The sequence below is a fragment of the Mastigoproctus giganteus genome, chromosome 8 (assembly GCF_048544385.1).
Source record: "Mastigoproctus giganteus isolate SK-2022 chromosome 8, ASM4854438v1, whole genome shotgun sequence".
Classification (NCBI taxonomy): domain Eukaryota; kingdom Metazoa; phylum Arthropoda; class Arachnida; order Uropygi; family Thelyphonidae; genus Mastigoproctus; species Mastigoproctus giganteus.
The window spans coordinates 124,612,249-124,634,511 of record NC_143582.1 but is presented as its reverse complement, the minus strand read 5'-3'; the positions used below and the strand labels follow the sequence as shown (position 1 = coordinate 124,634,511).

At 36.7% G+C, this 22,263-nt stretch overlaps 1 protein-coding gene across 1 annotated transcript in view; it reads right to left on the bottom strand.

Annotated features, from left to right (window-relative positions):
* Window positions 1-1,539: 1,539 nt before the first annotated feature.
* Window positions 1,540-22,263, bottom strand: part of LOC150081798 (axotactin-like) — a 638,696-nt gene continuing 617,972 nt past the window's right edge. Inside the window, exons 32-33 of the mRNA XM_090378896.1 lie at window positions 10,213-10,307; window positions 1,540-2,024 (exon numbers count right to left, since the gene is read on the bottom strand). Coding sequence (XP_090235022.1) covers window positions 1,872-2,024; window positions 10,213-10,307 — 248 coding nt within the window. The 3' untranslated portion in view covers window positions 1,540-1,871. The remainder of the gene's footprint in view (window positions 2,025-10,212; window positions 10,308-22,263) is intronic.

Here is a 22,263-nt window from a genome sequence, read left to right as displayed (position 1 = left end):
AAGACTATTGGCTTCACCGGATTCACTTACATAGTTTTTAATTATTCTTCTTTTTTTATTTCGATGACAACCAAGGATTGGATGTGTACACTTCTGTTTCCTTGCGCCCATTTAACTCAGTCAACTTTTACTTACTTCCCTCCCTTTTAATTTTTCAATTTAACAATTCAACGTAAACACTAACCACGCTACCTAAGTAAACCATCGCAGATTAATTTCAAGGTGAGTACCGTTTTTTAAGCTTTCGCTATTCTTTTCTAGTCTATTAACACGGTACTTGAAGATTTCTAAAAATTTCGTATTGTCAAAAAATTAGCCTAAAATTAATGCCTTGAGGGCATCATTAATAATTTTTTCCAGGCTCTTTTTGTAAGTATTCATATATTTTCTATAGGGGCCCATGTAGATATTTTATCTAGGATATGAAAATTTATAAATCTAACCCTAATAAAATAGTGAGGAAATGCTGTCATAGGCAATGACTAATAGGATGCAACTATATTTCGATTTCAAATTGTGTGTATATCATTATACCAATGATATACAGCAAATTGCTGTATATCATTGGTACTTCTTAATCCATCACTGAAAACTGCAATCTGTTTGACCCACATAAACTCTGTTGCAGTATCAATATTGACGTTAATGAAAAAGAGTCACACCTTTTCAAGGGAAGACAGGTTTCTGATTAGCTGTCAGAGACAAAAATGTCAGCAGACTGCTTTTTGACAGAATTATTTTTAACATCACATTGGTGTTATCTTGTTTCTGGATGGATAGATAGATACCTATGTGAACAGGGAATTCAAGTAGGTAGTTTATTTTGTGATTTTTTTTGGATGGTACAGCAAAAGCCTTGTGCTTCCTTGCACCTTATGATTAATGCTAATACTATTTTCTAATTAAGAGCTTTACATCACTGGAATTTTCAGAGATAGTAAATTTCTATGCATGAGTATTATTTTTAAGCAATCTAAAATAATTTTAATTAAATTTTTATTCTGAAGCTCTGAGTAAATTTGATGAGCATTCTCAAAATACCAGCCTTAACCTGCCTGTTGCATTTTTTTTTTTGGAAATTATTTTATAAGCTTCATTACTTATTAGTTTGTTTTCATACAAGTGGAATTATGAGTAAATATGAATGAATTAAATATAAAGTATGAATGTCACAGGTAGATATTCTGTGTTATGTAAATAGGAGAGGCAGAAAGTTGTGTAGTCCCAATCTATCACTTTGGGCTGTGTTTTGCACATACCTGATTTCAACAGTGCAACTCTAGGTTTAAACAAAATATAAAGCTCATTCTATAACTCATTTGCAAAGCTGTGGTATATGGATATCTTTGACAAAAACAAAACAAATGTATTCTTGTCAGCATATTTATTTTATAACTTTAACTGCAGAAAAAATTGTCACTAACTCCTTATTTACTCTATTACCACATCAGAATTGTCAGATATAAACAAACACCAAAATCAGGATCAAAAGTTTCAAATTCAACTGTTAATAACATGGCAACATAAATTAATTTGATAGTAAATTAATTATATTAGCTTTGTTAACAAAACTAATTTACTAATATCTGTAATAACTCAGTCACAGGATAATTTTTGCCTTTAACTCTCACAAAACATATGAAGTACCACAAACATTTTAGATAAATTACTTCATTATTAATGGATAACTGCTGGTATAAAATTTTCTTCTTCTGCAGATAAACATACTTCAAGAGGTGAGGTGGATGATGATGTTTAAACTACTGTATTATCCATGGACTATAATTTTCTAAATCATCATCACTAAATCTGGAGTCTAGTTCGCATGCTTATGTGCACCAAGGCATTGTTCTGGAATTTTAATAATTTCATTATGTAAATGTCTGACTTAGCCTACTGATTGTCACTTCACTAGTAGATGCAAGAGGAGCAGTAGCATTTTCACTTGGAAGAAGTTTTTCTATATCACTATCCTTCTGGACTGCTTCAGTATCTGAATCTCCCAAATTCATTTCATCCATTGTCTAAAAGTAAAAGAGAACAAATATTGAAAAGTAAGAAATATGTACTAAAAAGTCTTATGTTATAAATTCACAATAAGTGCAAAGTTTAACAGACAGAATACTGATGATTTTTTTTTTAATATCTAGGTGGGAATTCCTTAATCAGAAACTAATCGATAATGCTCAATGAGAATAAATGTAAAGGTGATTCTAAAATCTATGGGTTGTTATTGTTGTTTGATCAAACACTAACTAGACTATTGCCAGCTTTTTCATGGTGATAGCAGTAACTATGAATTGTATAATGGGAACTGCATTGCTTGTATATTCAATTTAGTTTTACAAAATTTACTTTGCAAGTGTGATTTCTTGTACATTAATTGTTCTTGATGATAATTAATGATCTCCAAGCTTGGAACTATTTGAACTTTATTAAAACACAGAAAGTTTTAGGCAATTTCATTCAGTTGTTAAAGAAATGAAATGTATTCTACTCATCTCACTCTAATAAGGATGGGTGGTCCAGGCCCAGAGCTTATCTGCCAGTCACAAAAGATAACTGGTATATGCTTTTTAAAATATTTTCTGCTTTTTTTTTTAAATGCAAATAGGTGAATTTGTGCAATTTTTAGGTGCCAATTTCAAATCTGGAACTGAATTTGCATTGTCATATTAATTTTGAGAATAAAATGAAAATGTACTACCTATAGAAAAAAAAAAAAAAAAAAAAAAAATATATATATATAAGTTGTCTCAAAAAAATGTATACATACTTTGATGGTCAGTAAATTCTGTGTTTATTTATTTAATGCTAATCTATTAATTTAATTACATAGTACATACAATGCATACACCTTTTGAAAATCCATAATTTCATACCCCCCATTTATTTTCTAAATAAAAGTTTGTGCCTAAAATGAAGAACCAATGACTTACATTTAGCATTAGTAGAGGCATATGATGCAAGAAAGCAAACTTATGCAGCATTAGCCACAAAAAAAAAAAAAAAACCGCTCCCATTTCACCTTTCCGTTCGTTTTAAATTTATTTAAGCTATCAACTTCCACAACAAAGGATGGAAGTCTGTTCCACCAATCAACTACCCGCTAGCTGAAGGCAAACTTCCACACATCTATCCAAATCTGTCTTTCCTCAATACTCTCAGGTGATTATTCTACGCAAGAGGAAGAATCCCATCAGCACTGAGCATGCTCAAACCATTCAAGGCTTTATACACCTCAATCAGATCACCTCGCAGGTGCCTAGTCTCCAACAAACAAATTTGTGCTGAAGTGGCATTAGAAATTTGAAAATATATCTGAAGTTCAAAGACAGTGGAGAAGCGAAATTGCAACAGAATCTCCAATGTGAGTGGCCATTTCACATATCCAAAATAAATCTGAAGCCAATGGTACTGTGAAAGACATCAAAAAAAAAAAAAAAAAACAATCTGCAAAAATCTTGGACATCAACAAGCCCTGAAATGTCAACTGTGATCTTACAATGATTTGAACAAACACCAAGAAAATCCATAAGGCAATGTGCTCATTAAACAGGAATCAGTAAGGCAAGCGTTCACTGAATTTTAGAATGTATGAGGTGGAAAAGTTATGTTCCGTGATTAGCACATGCTTTGAACGAAGATGATTCTGATCACCGAACCAAGTTTTGTTTTGTGAGTGGTTTTAGAAGAAAGTAGCAGAAGGTGCATAGTTTGTTATCAAGATTGTTTGGTCTGATGAAGCTACATTGAAGTTCATAATTGATGCCGCCAACTCTAACCAATTATAACTTTAAACATAGATAAAATTAAATTACAAATAAAATAAATAAAATACATAAAATCGACTGTAAAATATAATATAAATTAAAATACAATAAATCATATGAATATATGAACATATAAAATCATATAAATATACATTAAAAACGTTAAACCCGTACTACTCTAAAACTGAAGCTTTCAGCAGCATCTACTGCCTTTCTCACATAAGTAGTGCTGCATCAACAATTCATTATAAAGTACTAATCCTTCCCAGCAGACCCAGGGTGTACTATGGTACCTGCGCATGCTCCGTTTTCTGTATATCAGCACCGGAAGTGTCTCAGGGCTGTACGACCTTAAAACGCTCATCCCTATCCAGGATAACGGTCTCAAACATTACATTAATCCTACAACCCTTATCCCTATTCAGGCTATGATCACCCAAGGAACCAATCCTTGGGCTCTCCAGCCACTTCGGGTTCCAGAAATTCTCTACCTTATCTGTAATTACAGCTCCTTCGGCTGTTATCCCATGCCCAGTTTTCCAGGCATGTTTTGCCACGGCCAACCCCCAAGACATTAGCCAATCTAAGCACTCTGCCATGTTCCCCCAGGCATGTTCCGCCACTGGGTTGGCCGTGGCGGAATCGCAGGCCTTTACATCACAGGCATGTTCTGCCACGGCCGACCCCGTGGCAGAACTTAGTTTTTTTTAATTTTTTACATAGATGATTTATGCTTTTTTTTTTTAAAGAAGTGCAAAAATTATGTCATGGGATTCATGTGATGAGCTCTTTTTGTGCTGATCACTCGAATCTCTTTACAAACACCAACAGTTGTCTGTTAGCACTTGCCTCATTCATTTATGCTGATATCTTTTTTTCCATATTTTTTGATACCATGGTGAAATCTTTCACATCCTGCTCTTCTATCAATGGGCCAAGGTAAGGTTTTATGCAAAGTATTCAAGGTGGTTGTGCATAAAATGAACCGTCACAATCACATCAGAACCTAGTTTTTTGAAACTAGTATGTTGTCAACAATCTTCTCGAATCTTTCAGGCATACATATAAATATATCATTCTTTGATTTATAAATGCCTAAATACTTTTCCCAACTCTCTTCTTTCTGAGGCATAAAAGTTGTGAAATAACATCATCTTGCAGTAGCTCTCTGACCTATTTCAAGTCAAACACTAATGGAGCTTGGCATCACTCAGCTCAGGAAGTTTTGAATGATGAAACTAAAACAGTTGTAGCAGAACTTATTTTTTAGCTTGTTGAAGCTGTAAGTGAGGAATATTCATTTTAATGCCATATAAATAACACCCAGCACATTGATTAAAGTATTATGTTAATATAGAAAAGAAAAGATTCCTCTTTGGTGTAAATGAAGTGTCCAGTGTCATCAGATTCCTTTCACTCAACCTTGAGTCCAAGAGCAGTGCTGAATTCTTTGGTAGATTCAAGTAGCATACCAGACTACAATTTAACTTATGTAAACTGCTGTGTCTTCACCCTCACAAGTACCTTCAAAGTCAATATTGTATTCACTAGTGTTCCTAAAAATTCAGTATTATACTCACTAGTGTACCTTTAAATTCAACATGTTTGTCAATATTATATTAATAATTACTATATCTTTCTATACATGAAAATAATTTTCCTCCTAACAATATTTATTCAGCCAATGGGAAAAGATGGATGCGGGTTATGTGTTAATACATAATAAATACAAAAATATGTAACAGAAGCTTGTTTTACTGTGGTAAAACAAACTTCTGTTTAAGCATGGTCAAGAGCTATGTTTATCTAACATGATCACGAGGTACCATTCTCGATTTCCATATGTAACGTATTTATTTAAATAAACTAAATGCAACAAGGCATAATATTTTAAGAGTTTAAGATTCTATATCTATATAATATCAGTGTAGATACACCACAGACAATTCTTAATGAAAAGGCAACTAGCTTTGAAATGGTGCCATCTGGGTGATGGTGCCCACCGAGAATAAGTAATGATAGTATTCTCTATTAGTGAAGCATTACTTATTCAAGGTAGTGCAATACATGGTAACTCATGAGGGATGAGCACAATATGAGATATAGATGAAATGATGCCTTTCACACTACGATCATAGTTTTTCTTTAAGAGTTGTCTATGGTGTATCTACACCGATATTATATAGATATAGTAATATATTTATTTATAGCTGAGGAAGAGACATACACAGAGTCAAAAGCTTCTGTAAGTATTTTATTTTATCAAAAGAAGCAAGAGCAACAAGCAGAGAGCGAAGCCCCTAGTTAAAATTAAATTAATAATATTGAAAATAACACATTAATGATAGAAACACAAATGACATTCTTTCATAACTAGAAAATACAATTCACATTTTACATTCATGATAATTCATGTAAAGTGGGTACACTGCTGTAATGGCATCTTTTGAAAATCCTAATGTTTACAAAAAATGGCAATGGTATTGATATTCTCATCAGACAGAGAATAGACAGTGTTCATAGTTTTCAGTTACATGTACAGTATCATAATGGCTAAATGATGCAAGGGATGTGGACATTTTCTGCATCTGCCAAAAAAAAAAAAAGGAAAAATTTTTATATTATTCATACTTTCAGGTGTGATTAAGAAGTGGGGTATTATTTCAATGTAAGTTATTAATAAATTGAAATAGTTCCATAGAGCAATGCTGCTCTGTTTTACTGTGTTGACCATCGAAATGTTATTGTCCCTCCACTGACAGTGTGATAGCATTTGCTCTTTAGGAATGATTACCTTTGCCTGCATAGTCAACCAAAAGTAACCAATATTGGTTTTAATCGAATAACACCATCCATAAGAAATGCATATAGGGTAGATGGGATCTATCAATTATATTGAGGGAGGTGGTAAAGGAGGTAAGCAAATCCTGAGCCATAATTATGAGAGCATCCCAGGATTCAGGGGAGGTCCTCACGGACTGGAGATGTGCAAATATATTCCCAATTCACAAAGAGGGAGGAATCAAAGGGTGACACGAGTAATTACAGACCTGTTAGTTTAACTTCTGCTACAGGGAAAATAATGAAGTCATTGGTTAAGGTAATGCAGGATCATCTAGACAAGACTACAGTTATAGTTCAGGCAAAATTCAAGTATATGATATTTTGATATCATATACAGTGAAACTTCTCCTAACGGACACCTCTCTTTTAACGGACATCTCTCTACAACGGACATTTTCAAATTCCCCAACTCTCCTCTATTGGTTTTAACGTGTTTTCAGCTTCTGTCTAGCGGACATTCTCTGTAACGGACGCGGACAGGCAATCTGCGCTGCTTTGTTTAGATTAGCACAATTTGATCTCCCCATAACGGACAGCGGGCGAGCTCAAGGCCCTTTTTCTAGGAATGTTTCTTCCATGTATTGCCTCAATCGTGTGTTTATTTTCTATTTCCGATTCTCTGAATTTTATTGAGGTTTATGTCGCAGTTCTAAACCCTTTTTCAAGAATTTTAAGGCACGTGTAAAACTTCTGATGAATTCGGTGGGTGCAGGGGGGGGATTTGGTCGGCCTTTCGTCTTTTGAGTTTGAGTTTTCACTTTTGTTCAGTGTCGTATGAAGTGCACAATGTCTTCTTGTAAACTTTAAAAGATAAAGTCGAACTCATTAATGTGCATGATCGGCAAAAAAATAGTGTTCACAATCTCGCTGCAAAATTCAAAATCGGGAAGACGCAGGTAAGCGACATCCTAAAGGAAAAAAAATGAACTGCTCAAACAATTTTGGCAACATGGAAATGATCAGGTTCAAAAATCATTCCCAAAAACTGTTGGACTTCAAATTGACAATGTTATGTATGAGTGGTTTTGTTGTGCACGTGCTAAAAAAATTCTCATTAATGGGCCTATTATTAGGGAAAAGGTTTTGGAGGTTGTGAAATCTATGGGAGTAAATGAGTTCAAAGCTTCTGTGGGATGGCTAGACAAGTTCAAAACTCGGCATAAAATTTCTTGGAAAACCGTAAGTGGTGAAGGTGGATCTGTTGATACTGTGGTTGTAACAGAGTGGACAGTCAAATTGGAAAATTTATGTCGTGATTTTGAAGCTAAGGATATTTACAACTGTGACGAAACAGGGTTATTTTTTAATAAGCTCTTCCTGAAAAAACAATGAGTCTAAAAAACGAAAAGTGCCAGGGCGGAAAAATTTCTAAGGAACGCTTGACTGTACTATTGTGTACAAATATGCTGAGAGACTTTGAACAACCTCTTGTTATAGGAAAATCACAAAATCCTTGTTGTTTCAAGGGCATAAAGTTGATGTTGACTGGAAGTCTAATAAAAAAGCATGAATGACATGAGATATCATGAGCGAATGGATAAGTCACTTTAACCAAAACATGATTCGTCAAAACAGAAAAATTATACTTTTCATGGATAATGCTGCATCTCACCCGCACATTGAATTGTATCATTCAAATCGTTTTTCTGCCACCAAACACATCTGCAGAGTGTCAGCCCTTGGATCAAGTGATAATAAAAATTTTAAACTTCACTACAGAAAACGTGTCTTAAGACATCTCATGCAAACATGAATGATGTAACATGTGCAAGTGACCTTGCAAAGAAACTCAGCATCCTAGATGTGATTCAATGGATTTCCTCTTTAGTAAACGCAATTAGAAAACAAACTGTCGTGAACTGTTTTGTAAAGTCTGGCTTCTCAAACGCAAAAATTGAAGTTGTGAACGGCAATGTGGAGCACCAAGAAGAACAAGAACTTCAACATCTATTGATAATGTACGATATTTCCGCTACAAGTGACCCTGGTTACAAAGATATAGACTCGAACCTCACTACAGAAGATGGTGCTCTAGATATCAATGACATTATCATCGATATTTTTCAAAAAGTTCCTCATGAGGATGAAGAAATGGAAGGAGGTCATTTTGTCGAAGAACATATTAACGACAAACCACCGATGAAAATAGAAGAAGCGCTCATACAAATCAATCGTTTTTCGCCACTGAAGAAGATACTGAAGGACTTTCGATGGTTTCTTCACTCCAAACAAATGTTGAAAACAAAATTATCAGCCGGAAGAAGGTGCAGAAGAAAATAAGTGATTACTGTATGTATTTTTCTTAAGATAAAGTCATAATATGCATAGTACAATTGTATGTATATTATTTATAAAAATATTGTACAAAATTTGTATATAATTTAATTTAATTTTACATTAAATGTTTAACGATTTTTCTTTATCTCTTGTGTATGTAATTGTATATTATTTACAAAAATATTGTTCAAAATCTGTATATATTTTAATTTAATTTTACATTAAATGTTTAATGATTTTTCTTTCTTTCTTTTTTTTATCTCCCTCAGACTTCTTGTTAGCAGACACTTCTCTCTAATGGACAAATTCTCGTTCCCCATGGCTGTCCGTTAAAGGGAAGTTTCACTGTACTTGAATTTCAGGAAAGCTTTTGATACTGTTGCACATAAAAGACTGCTCAACAAACTGGATCACAAGTTGTAACAGTGGCTTTTGCTGTGATTTTAATACCACTTCTCTGCTAATGTAGCAAAAGCTATCAGGCTTATTTTGGCAAGAACGTGACATAATACAATTAAGAAATTGTAGTCTTTTTTTATTTCTAATTTAAACACAGTTCACAATTTATACTTATGCACACAACACTTTACAAACACTAATTCACTAAAACACTTGTTCACTTTGTTCACCACCCACTCTCTGAAAAACATACATTTTTAAATACGGAAATGCTTGCTTGGCATGGAACCCACTCATATAGATACTGGTAGAGAAGTTTCTGAAAGGTTCACAATGTTTCTAGAGAACTTCATCGAAAGTTCTAGAACCTTTCAGAAACATCCTGACCTTTCTTCTGCATGTAACAATACTCCAGAACATTCTGAAATGTTGTAAAATGCTCCAGAAATCTCATGATTCTAGAAAAAATAAATGGATAAAATAGGTGGAAAAGTTGATTAAACTAACTACAGGCCTTGGTTTTCAGCCATTAACCTATGATATTTGAAAACTGAGGATGATGAGAACATTTTAAGCACATATCTGAGTTTCTGAATATATTTTCTATGAGAATATTTCAAAATAATTTCAGGGAGAAAATTGATGCTGACCAGTGTTATAAGAAGTAATAAGCAATTGAAATGGATAAAATTTTGTTTGTTTATTTGGCTGACGCTGAAAAAGCAGTACTTCATTGCATCATCTTGCCAGTACTAATTTTATTTAAATTGCTATTTCTGAAATGTTGTGATTTCTTTTAGTTAATTCTAACTAGCAGTATTTCAAACACTCAGTTTATATTATAATCTTTTTATACTTTTTTTTTTTTGTGGCTTTCTAATATCTCTTGTTTTGTGCCAATACAAAATTTTGTACTTACTGTAACAAGATCGGTGTTATCTGCAGCAGGATCCCATTCTAGCTCTTCTGATGATGTAGGCCTCAGCGGGATCATATCCATACTAGCATTTACGGCTGAAATATTATAAATTACAAATGTCATAAAATATAGCATAAGTATTTCATTTGCAATCACAAGATATATTCTAATTAGATGAACTAGCTGCTTTTCTGAGGGGAATTAATATAAAGTAATCTTTAAAAAAAGAACTATACTTGCATAATATCAATCCACTTTTGCAAATTAAAATTGTTTTTTGTTATTTCCAATAATTTTTGGTAAATTGACCATATTTGGTATTTTGGTCATAGTATACTATAGTATCATATTCAAATTAATTTGAATGTGATAATACATAAAGCATAACTTGAAACATTTTACATAAAGAAAAGCCTTTATTTTTAACTTGGATTAAATTACAAAAACAAAATGATAATGTAACATCCTAACTCTTTTATAGGATCTCTTCTGTAAAATGACAGCACTGGGGCACTTGCTGCACCAGCCAAAAAACATTTTTGAATTACCTTGAGAGAGAGAGAGAGAGAATAAGGCAAAAGTAGAAGGGAATCACATCCAGCTCAGGATCCTGGGTGTGCCAAGCCCATACTCACCAGATGTGAATCCCTTGGGTTGTTGATATAACTGGAATATGAGAGAAGTGATTCCATTGTCAAATGAGCACAAGTCTGGAAATACTGTATTTCTGGTAAGGTGCTCTCTGAGAGAGACAGAGAGATTATTACTGACCTTGTTAGAGTAGATGTTTTCTTGTCTACTGTGGTATATCAAAAAGTGAACTGTTATAGTAGAAAATTGCTCATAGTAGTCATATAGAAAAGGCTTTGTACAATGCGTTTTATAAAATTCTTATACAGGGTGATTCGGGAGGAATAGTAAATATTTCGGGAGGTTATAGTATCGATTATTCTGAGTAAAAAAGTTCATATGAACATGTGTCCAATTCTCAATAGATATGGAGATACAGTTGTTTAAAACTGGCAGGCACAGCTCCCTGAATCAGACGAGACTAAGAAGCAGTAATAATCTGACACTGTTTGGTGTTAGAAGTGTTGTTAAGAATGCCACACATCTTCACACATGCTGAATATGCCGATATGGTGTTTGTCTACAGTTTTTGTGGTGGACGTGCTATTGCTGCTTGTAGAGAATACTGTTGACAGTTTCCTAACCACAGAATACAGGATTCAAGAGTGTTCACACCAAACTGCGTGAGACTTGTACAGTTCCCAGCACTCGTATTTCTTCTGAATATGCAAATGAACAAAATGTGGATGAAATAGAACACATTCTTCAGTTTGTAGAACGTACTCCTACTATTAGCACATGAAGAATTTCTAAATGTATCAGTATTTCACAGACAAGAGTATAGCAAACATTATGTGAGAATGGCTTATATCCATTTCACATACAGTGGGTGCAACACCTTCAACTAGGAGACAACACCCAGCAATTGGAATTTTGTTGGTGGGTAAATGCTAATCGCCAATTATTTCCATTAATATTGTTCAACGATGAAGCTACTTTCACCCATGATGGTATCAACAACACCCATAACTCTCATAGGTGGTGAGACAAAAATGCAAGTGCCACTTAAGAAACAAATTTTCAACATCGCTTCTATGTAAACATGTGGTGCGGTATCATTGATAATCAGTTGATTGGATCTGTTGTGTTACAAAATCATCTTACAGGGCCCATTTACCTACAATTTCTGCAAAACGAACTTCCACTACTATTGGAGGATGGAATTGGCTACAAGGATTGGTATATACTTTCAGCATGATAGAGCTCCTGCACATTATACCCATCTGGTGATAAAATATCTAGATTTAACTTTCCCTGAATGATGGATTGGCCATGGTGGTCTCATTCATTGGCCACCATCTCCAGGTCATACTCCGTTAGATTTTTGTTTGTGGGGATGGATGAAAAGCACAGTATACAAAGAAAAGGTGAATACAAGAGATAAATTGCTCGCTTGCATTTTTTTGGATACTGCTGCCCTCATAAAGGAATCCCAAGAAGACCTCAGAAGAACAACATGTCATATTACCACAAGAGTTGCAGAGTGAATTGAGGTTGGCAGTGGAATTTTCGAAGATTTATTGTAAACTGTAAAAAATCTGTCGATTTTTTGCATTTTGTTTCATTCAAAAAGCCAATAAATACAAACAATAAGTCATTTAACATTCTTTAATACCTCTCACAATGCCTTTGTGCATGCCAGTTTCAAACAGCTGTATCTCCATATCCATTTAGAATTGGACACATGTTTATTTGAACTTTTTTACTCAGAATAATTGATACTATAACCTCCCAAAATATTTACTGTTCCTCCTGAATCACTCTATATACAGATCCTAGAGGTTGTCACAGACATTCTCTCAGATATGTCAGACAAGCTGTACTTGCTACCTAGGAGTGGGGCAATACCACCACTTTGCTTATTGGAGGCTTGAAGTGGTGGAACCCATGTTTAGTCTCAAGAGCTAAGTTCCGGTCAACCCTTCCCTATCCCTTCCATCATGCAGTATGATTGATGACTTTTGAGGTTATGATGAACATCGTAGTGAGATCCCATATTCCTTACATTAGCATTAGCATTAGTAGAGGCATATGATGCAAGAAAGCAAGCTTATTCAGCATCAGCCAAAAAAAAAAAAAAAAAAAACAACCACTACTCCCATTTCACCCCTCAATTCGTTCAAAATACCTGTCCAGCTGAGCCTTAAATTTGTTTAGGCTATCAACTTCCACAACAAGCGATGGAAGTCTATTCCACAAACCAACTGCCCGCTGGCTAAAGGCGAATTTCCGCACATCTATCCGACATCCGTCCTTCCTCAATTTGAATTTATGCCCTCTCAGGTGATTATTCTGAGCAAGAGGAAGAATCCCATCGGCATTGAGCATGCTCAAGCCATTCAAAGCCTTGTACACCTCTATCAGATCACCTCGGCGATGCCTAGTCTCCAGGCTCTGTAATTTGCAAAACTTAAGCCTTTCTTCGTAAGAGCAACCCTTTATTCCATTCACTAATCTTGTTGCCCTTCTCTGTACTCATTCCAGCAGCTCTACATCCTACTTGATATGAGGCCTCCAGACCTGTATACAGTACTCAAGGTGTGGCCTGACCAATGCCTTATACAAGGGAATAATCACATCCCTGTCCCTGCTAGAAAAATTCCTGTATATCATTGACAAGACACCATGAGCTACTCTTGCAGCTCGTCTGCACTGCTCAGAGAACTTCATATCTGCCTGCACAATTACCCCCAGGTCCTTTTCATTCTCTACCACTGTCAGCGTAGTACCACAGAGTTGATACGTTGATCTGGGGTTACTGTTTCCCATATGTAGTACTTTACATTTGTCAATGTTAAACTTCATTTGCCACCTCTCAGCCCATCTGCTCAACCTTTCCAGATCCTGTTGCAGCAGCATAGTATCAGTAGTGTCCTTAACAACCCTGCCAACCTTTGTATCGTCTGCAAACTTGGACATTAAGCCTGATACACCATCATCAATATCATTTATAAATACAGAAAACAACAATGGACCCAACACTGAACCCTGAGGAACTCCACTAATAACATGAGTCCACGTTGAGCAGTGTCCATTGATTACCACTCTCTGTCTTCTGCCACTCAACCATCCCTTTATCCATAGCAGCAATTTGCCTCGAATGCCACACTTCTCCAATTTGTGCAGCAGTCTTCCATGCGCAACAGTATCAAAAGCCTTTCTAAGATCCAAATATATAATATCAAAGTTATTCCCTGCATCCAGTTCTTTTGTGACTACATCATTGTATCCAATCAAATTGGTCAGACAAGACCTGCCCTTAACAAACCCATGCTGTGTCTGAGCTATAATTGAATTCTTGTCCAGATGATCCTGCAGTGCTTCTTTAACCAGTGCCTCCATTAATTTTCCTGGAACCGAAGTTAAACTAACAGGTCTATAATTACTTGTGTCAGCCTTTGATCCTCCTTTGTGAATTGGGGTTACATTTGCACATCTCCAGTCCATGGGTACCTCCCCTGAGTCCAAAGAAGCTCTCATAATTATGGCTAGGGGTTTGCTTACTTCCTTTGCTGCCTCCTTTAATATAACTGGATAGATCCCATCCACCCCGGGTGCCTTTTTTATGTTTATCCTCAACAATTTCTCCTCCACTTTCCTCTCAGTTATTAGAAAATCATCTAGCTCACTGCCAATGTTTACTTCACCTACGACATTCCCCTTCCTGAATAACTCCTCATGTGTGAATGTAGATGCAAAATACTCGTTTAGATTGTTAGCCACCTGAGCTGGATCCTCAACTGTTGAACCATCAACATCCAGTGGACCAATCTGATTCATCCCTTCTGATTCAAATAAATATTTACTGTTCCTCCTGAATCACCCTATATATAGATCCTAGAGTTTGTCACAGACATTCTCTCAGATATGTCAGACAAGCTGTACTTGCTACCTAGGAGTGGGGCAATACCACCACTTTGCTTATTGGAGGCTTGAAGTGGTGGAACCCATGTTTAGTCTCAAGAGCTAAGTTCCGGTCAACCCTTCCCTATCCCTTCCATCATGCAGTATGACTGATGACTTTTGAGGTTATGATGAACATCGTAGCGAGATCCCATATTCCTTACATTTCGAGGGTACAGCTCTAAAACAGTGTTCGCAGGCTGGCCGCTAGTTAGTACACTGGACTGAACCTATTGGTAACTCTCTAGGAGGCTTCCGGATCAGCTAGTGTATAATTTTGCTACCTCTACTCTGCCAGATAGTGACTGGAGGGAGTCCGAGTAATGTGTATCCGGGAAGCATTGTCGAGGCCACGTTATGTCAGGATCTGGGTATATTCTTACCATGTGTATGCCATATCCAAAAATTTGACTACTTCATACAACGTGTCCTACCCACGTTTTCTTACTATTGAACATACCATGAATCATCGAACTAATAGAGCAAGCGTATCTGTGAAAAGATCTAAACCTCTCAAGCACTTCCTAATTCATTTCACAAATATACGTGGTCTCAATTCTAATCTCAACGATGTCCATTTCCACTTGTGGTCTGCCAAACCCCATGTGCTTTTTCTGACAGAATCTTAGTTATCGGTTGATTCAACTACTGCTCATCTCAGATGCCCAAATTATTCGCTGTATGATTCCTTTCGCCCTCAAAGGTGGTACTTGTGCATATGTCCGTTCTGATATTCCATGTAAGAGACTTGGCAATTTGGAATCTCCTTTCTTTAATCTTCTCTGGCCTAAAATCTCTCTACCTCATTGTGTCAAATTCATCTGTTGTCTCTACCGTTCTCCCAACTCCACTAATCACTTGGAGCTCTTTGACTTCCTCTCTTTGCAACTTGACTTTCTCCAGTCCAACTTTCCTAACAGTGAGGTAATTTTCCTTGGTGATTTTAACGTTCACAACTCCAGCTGGCTTGTGTTTTCTAGTCACACTGACCCAGCTGGTTGAGATGCTGAGGCTTTTGCAATTACTAATGACCTTGCATAGATTGTTCATTTACCTACAAGAATACTGGACAATCCTAATCATATAGCCAACATGCTTGATCTTTTTTCTCACAAACAACCCTTCTAAGTACACGGTCGAAGTGAGAGGTCCTTTAGGCACTTCAGATCACAACTTGGTGATTGTCTCTTCTCCAATCTCATGGCTATTCCCAACCTCGTGCTGTTTGGCATTACAAGAATGTAAAATGGGATGACCTGTGAGATTTCTTTTCTTCTTTTGCTTGGTCGGATTACTGTTTCAAAACTTCTGATGTCACATGTTTGCTCAGATCGTGTCAGTGAAATTATTCTTGCAGGAATGGAATCCTTTATTCCAAACTGCAGTTTAAAATCTCGTCCTTTATCTAAACCTTGGTTTTCCAATAAATGTGCTAAGGCTGTTCAAGAGAAGAATGTTGCATATTGTAATTGGCTTGTTTCTAATTCTTCAGTTTCATTTTCTACCTACACCAAAGCTCGCAACAATTGTAAAACAATTATTAATCAGTCCAAACTAGAGTTTGAACAGGCTAAGAGTAGAAAACTTGCTTCTTGCTCTAATGGTAGCCAAGCATTCTGATCTCTTGCCTAAGCTATTGGCTACAACTTTTGCCCATCTCTGCCCCCACCTCTGACCAAACCAGATGGTTCTGTTGTCACTTCAGCTAAGGATAAAGCTGACCTGCTAGCATCCCATTTTTCTTCCAACTCATGTATTAATGATCTTGGTAAAACACCTCCCACCATTCCCAACATGCTCCATTCAATGCCTCCTGTGGTCTTCCGTCAAAAGGATGTCGGAAAGATTTTGACAAATCTTGATGCTAAGAAAGCTCCAGGTCCCGATGGTATTTCTCCACTTGTTCTCAAAACCTGTGCTCCTGAACTTACTCCTATTCTTTGCCGCCTTTTTTCACTTTCTTATTCCAAAGGTGTTTTTACTTCTGCTTGGAAATTTGCTCATATCCAGCCAGTTCCAAAAAAGGGTAATTGTTTTAGTAATTGGTTATCCAGTTTTCTCTCTGATCGCTCACTGAGGGTGATGGTAGATGGCTCTCTGTCTTCTAACTTCTCTACTAATGCCGGTGTCCCCCTAGGTTCAGTTCTTTCCCCCACTCTTTTCCTTTTGTATATTAATGACCTTCTTCCATTGAATGGAAATCCTATCCATAGTTTTGCCGATGATAGCATATTGCATTCCACTTTCCATTTTGAGAAACCCTGTCCTGCTCAATCAGCTTCAACTTCTCGAAAATCTGCTACCAATTCCTTAAATGCCAATCTTTAGGTAATTCTCTGGTGGGGCAAAGACAACTTAGTTGATTTCAACCCTTTTAAAATTCAGTCTTGTCTTATTTCTTGCAAAAAGGATTCTTCTGCTCCTATTCTTATCTTTAGTGACACTCCGATTGCTAGACATAATGATATATCTCTTTTGGGGATTAACCTGATTTCTAATCTCTCTTGGTACAAGCACATTACAAATATTGCTTCCTCTGCATCTAAAAAATTTTGTTTTCTCTTTCGCTCTCGGCATAACTTTTCTTCCAAACAGCTACTCACTCTGTATCAATTGCAAATCCGCCCTGCCATGGAATATTGTTCCCACATCTGGGGTGGTGCCCCCAAAACCTCTCTCAGGCTTCTTGATTCCATTCAGAAGATGGCAGTTAGGTTAATTAATGATTCATCTCTAACAGAGTCTCTCCACTTGCTCTCTCATAGATGTACTGTTTCTGCTGCATGCCTCTTCTACAGATACTTCCATGGGCACTGTTCTTCTGAATTGGCTTCTATAATTCCCGGTCTCTCTCTCTCTCTTTCAAAATAGTCTGAACACATGCGGCCAACAGCCAGCATCCATTTACTGTCCAGCTTCAAACTCACAGAACCAACTTTTCATCTTTCTTGTTTATTCATTCAACTGCCGTTTTCTGGAACAACCTTCCTTCATACATATTTCCTGAAAATTACAGTCTACAGAAGTTCAAGTCCAATGTCAACAAATATCTTCTTTCGTCTTCTCAACCTCCAACCCAAGCACGGTACTAAGTACTATAGGTTCTAATACCTCTTGTGTTTGGGGTTTACATAAAAAAAAAAAAAAAACACTACAATTTTATTTTCTTATATTAAACAGCTTTCAAACTGTTTAATATAGGAATATATAAGACTAGAATAAGAATGGACTGACCATAGGTATATTCAACATAACAAAATGAATAGAAGCTTAAAAATATATAGGGTATCAGTAGCTTTCAGATGTTCTCACATGCTTTATCAATCATAATATTGAAACAGATATTCAAAAATTCAAATAAAGTTAACAATATCCTTGCTACCCACCAATGAATAGTTAGAGAAAACAGTTTAAAATTGGTTTGAGAAGTAGTATAAAAAAACAAAACTAATGAAATGATAGGAGAGACTGTGTGCATGTAAGCATGGAATGAGCAGCAGCCTGGAAAACAGAATGCAGGATATTTCAGAGACTGCTGGGAGTCATTGCGGTATAAGTAAACACATGGGTTGTGTTAGGGTAGCTAAGAATAGGAACAGGTGCATGTATACTTGTGTGTACACCAATGCTAGGAGTTTGGTAAATAAATTTAATGAATTTGAGGTATTGCTCAAAACATCAAAGGCAGATATTGTTGGGATATCAGAGATGTGGTGTGTCACACAGATATAAGGAATGCAGAACTGGAATTTGGGGAGTACAATGTGTACAGAAAGAACAGACAGGATAGGAAGGGAGGAGGGGTTATGCTATTAGTTAAGAAACACATAAAATCCAAGGAAGTGAAGCCAGTCGAGATCGCTGGACAGTGCAGTGTCGAGTCAGTTTGGTGTGACATAAGCATTGGGAGATCAAAATTGAGAGTAGGAGTGTGCTATAGGCCTAATGATTCTGATGAGTATAATAAGAAACTGTACAGGGAAACAGAGCGGGCCAGAAAATCAGAGAGTCTTATAATGGGGGATTTTAATTTCTTAGATATTGACTGGAATTTGTGGATTGGTCACTCAAACACTAGCAAGGCTTTTGTGGATTTATTGGATGGTTGTTTTCTACATCAGCATGTTCGGGAGGCACCTAGAGGGAGTAAAACTCTTGATCTGATTATCAGTAGTGATTCTTCATGCAGTAAGAATCTGCAGATAAAGGAACCACTAGGTGGCAGTGATCACAGTGTGCTGAAGTGGGATTTACTCAAAGAGGTAACTACCATCAAGGGTAAAGGAAAGGGTTTTTGCTTTCATAAAGGCGACTACGATGGTCTGAGACAGTATTTAAATTCTATACAGTGTGACCAACTGATGATGTTACCAACAGCAAATTCAAAATGGGAAGCATTCAAAGAACGTATGTTGGAAGCTACTAGGCTTTACATACCAACTAAGAAATATTGTTCAAGGTTTAGGCCTAAATGGATGTCAGATGAAGTAATGAGACATATGTTAGAGAAGAAAAATGCATGGGATACATATAAATTAACATGTGACACAGAAGCCTATGATAGATATAAGCTGATCTGTAACCAAGTTACAAAGGAGGTTAGGCAGGCGAAGGCAGATTACGAGACATCTTTTTTGAAAAGGATGCAAAGAAAATCAGCAAAGAGTTCTTTACCTATGCAAACTCTAGAAGGAGGGAGATGAATCAGATTGGTCCACTTGATATCGATGGTTCAACTGTTGATGATCCTGCTCAGGTAGCTAACAAACTAAATGAATATTTTGCATCGACATTCACACATGAGGAGTTATTCAGCAAGGGGAATGCCAGAGGTGTATTCAACTCTGGCAGTAAGCTAGAGAATCTTGTAATAACTGAGAGTAAAGTGGAGGAGAAATTGTTGAAGATAAACACAAGAAAGGCACCTGGGGTGGAAGGAATCTATCCAGTTTTATTAAAGGAGGCATCAAAGGAATTAAGCAAACCCTTAACCATAATTATGAGAGCTTCCTTGGACTCAGGTGAGGTACCCCATGGACTGGAGATGTGCAAATATGACCCCAATTCACAAAGGAGGATCAAAGGCTGACACAAGTAATTATATACCTGTGAGTTTAACTTCTGTTCCAGGAAAATTAATAGAGGCCCTGGTTAAAGAAGCACTGCAGGATCATCTAGACAAGACTTCAGTTATAGCTCGGACACAGCATGGTTTTGTTAAGGGAAAGTCTTGCCTGACCAATTTGATTGGATACTATGATGCAGTCACAAAAGAACTGGATGCAGAGAATAACTTAGAAAGGCTTTTGATACTGTAGCACATGAAGACTGCTGCACAAATTGGAGCAGTGTGGTTTTGGAGGCAAATTGCTGCTATAGATACAGTGGTGGTTGAGAGAAGAAGACAGAGAGTGTTAATAAATTGACACTGCTCATCGTGGACTAATGTTATTAGTGGAGTCCGTCAGGGTTCAGTGTTTTCTGTATTTATAAATGATATTGATGATGGTATATCAAGCTTAATGTCCAAGTTTGCAGACGATACAAAGGTAAGCAATGTTGTTAAGGACACTACTGATGCTATGCTGCTGGAACAGGATCTGGAAAGGTTGAGCAGATTGGCTGAAAGGTGGCTATTGAAGTTTAACTTTGACAAATGTAAAGTACTACATATGGGAAACAGCAACCCCAGAGCAACGTATCAACTCTGTGGTACTACACTGACAGTGGCAGAGAATGAAAAGGACCTGGGGATTATTGTGCAGGCAGATATGAAGTTCTCTGAGCAGTGCAGATGGGCTGCAAGAGTAGCTCATGGGGGTCTTGTCAATGATATACAGGAATTTTTCTAGCAGGGATAAGGAGGTGATTATTCCCTTGTATAAGGCAATGGTCAGGCCACACCTTGAGTACTGAAAAAAGGTCTGGAGGCCTCATTTCAAGAAGGATGTAGAGCTGATGGAACGAGTACAGAGAAGGGCAACAAGATTAGTGAATGGAACAAAGGGTTGCTCTTACGAAGAAAGGTTTAAGGTTTGCAAATTATAGTGTCTGGAGACTAGGCACCGGAGAAGTGATCTGATAGAGGTGTATAAAGCCTTGAATGGTTTGAGCATGCTCAATGCCGATGGGATTCTTTCTCTTGCTGAGAATAATCACCTGAGAGGGCATAAATTCAAATTGAGGAAAGACGGATGTAGGATAGATGTGCGGAAATTTGCCTTTAGCCACCCCGTAGTTTTTTTTTTTTTTTTTTATGAAAACCCCAAACACGAAAGGTATCAAAACCTATAGTACTTAGTACCATGCATGGGTTGAAGGAGAAGTATGGGGGGAGGGGGATGCCGGAAACTTTGCTCTAGAGACTAAACATGGGTTTCACCACTTCAAGCCTCCAACAAGCAAAGTGGTGGTATTTCACTGGTTGATGAAAGGAAAGTCATCTACTACCTACGTTTGGTTTGTTTGTTTGTTATTTGGTTTTTAGGAGCATTAGCAACTAAGGCCATATTGCTCCGGGATATGCGGTGGTCATTCCCTGACCTTTCCGCATCCTCCGTATTTGGTGGTGAGGGGCTCGAACCCCGGTCTAATCAAGAAGCCTGTGCTACGCACTGCTGCTCCTTCCCACCTGGCTATGGAGGCGCCCCTACGTTTGGTTGGTGGAACAGACCTCCATCCCTTGTTGTGGAAGTTGATAGCCTAAATAAATTTAAGGCTCAGCTGGACAGGTATTTCGAACGAATGGTGGTGTGAAATAGAAGTGTGTTGGTTTTTTTTGGCTGATGATGCATAAGCTTGCTTTCTTGCATCATATGCCTCTACTAATGCTAAAGTGGACACTCCCATAAATAGTAAATACTTTAACAGGAGCCAATGATATAGCAAATTAACATATCAGTACCTTGTTAACCTTTTGCAATCCAGAATATTTTTGGTATCTTTTGTATATGCAGTAGAGGTCTAAAAAAAGAGACTACTTGAAATGTGATGTTCAAAAATTATTTACTGTTGGGTTTGCGTGAGCCGACATAAAACTGCAGATTAAATTATTTATGAACTCTTTGGATATTTTAAATGTTTATCATTTATATTATTTTAGTGTGTAGTAGTTCTTGAAACTCAAAATCCTGTAATCCTGTTTAGAGGAACAAGTCTCACAATACAGATGTTTCTTTTCTCTCACTTTTAATATTTCTGTCACTATATACTGCACAGTCTTTCTTCTTATTTAAATTCTCATACTTCATCACAAAATGAGAATGGAATTCAATCTGTCATCTGCATCTGAACTTGATAACCTTCATCCAGAAAGAACTTTCTTATTTGGTGCAAGGTGCTGACACTATTTGTAAATACAGGCAACCCCCGTATAACACAGTATTTCTACACCATGGTTTTGCTCTAACGCGATTGATAAATTGCGGCAATCCTCGCACAACATGGTACTTATATAACACAGTTTCGCTCTAACACGGTTAGAGAATTTCGGCAAACCTTGCATAACAGGGTATTTTT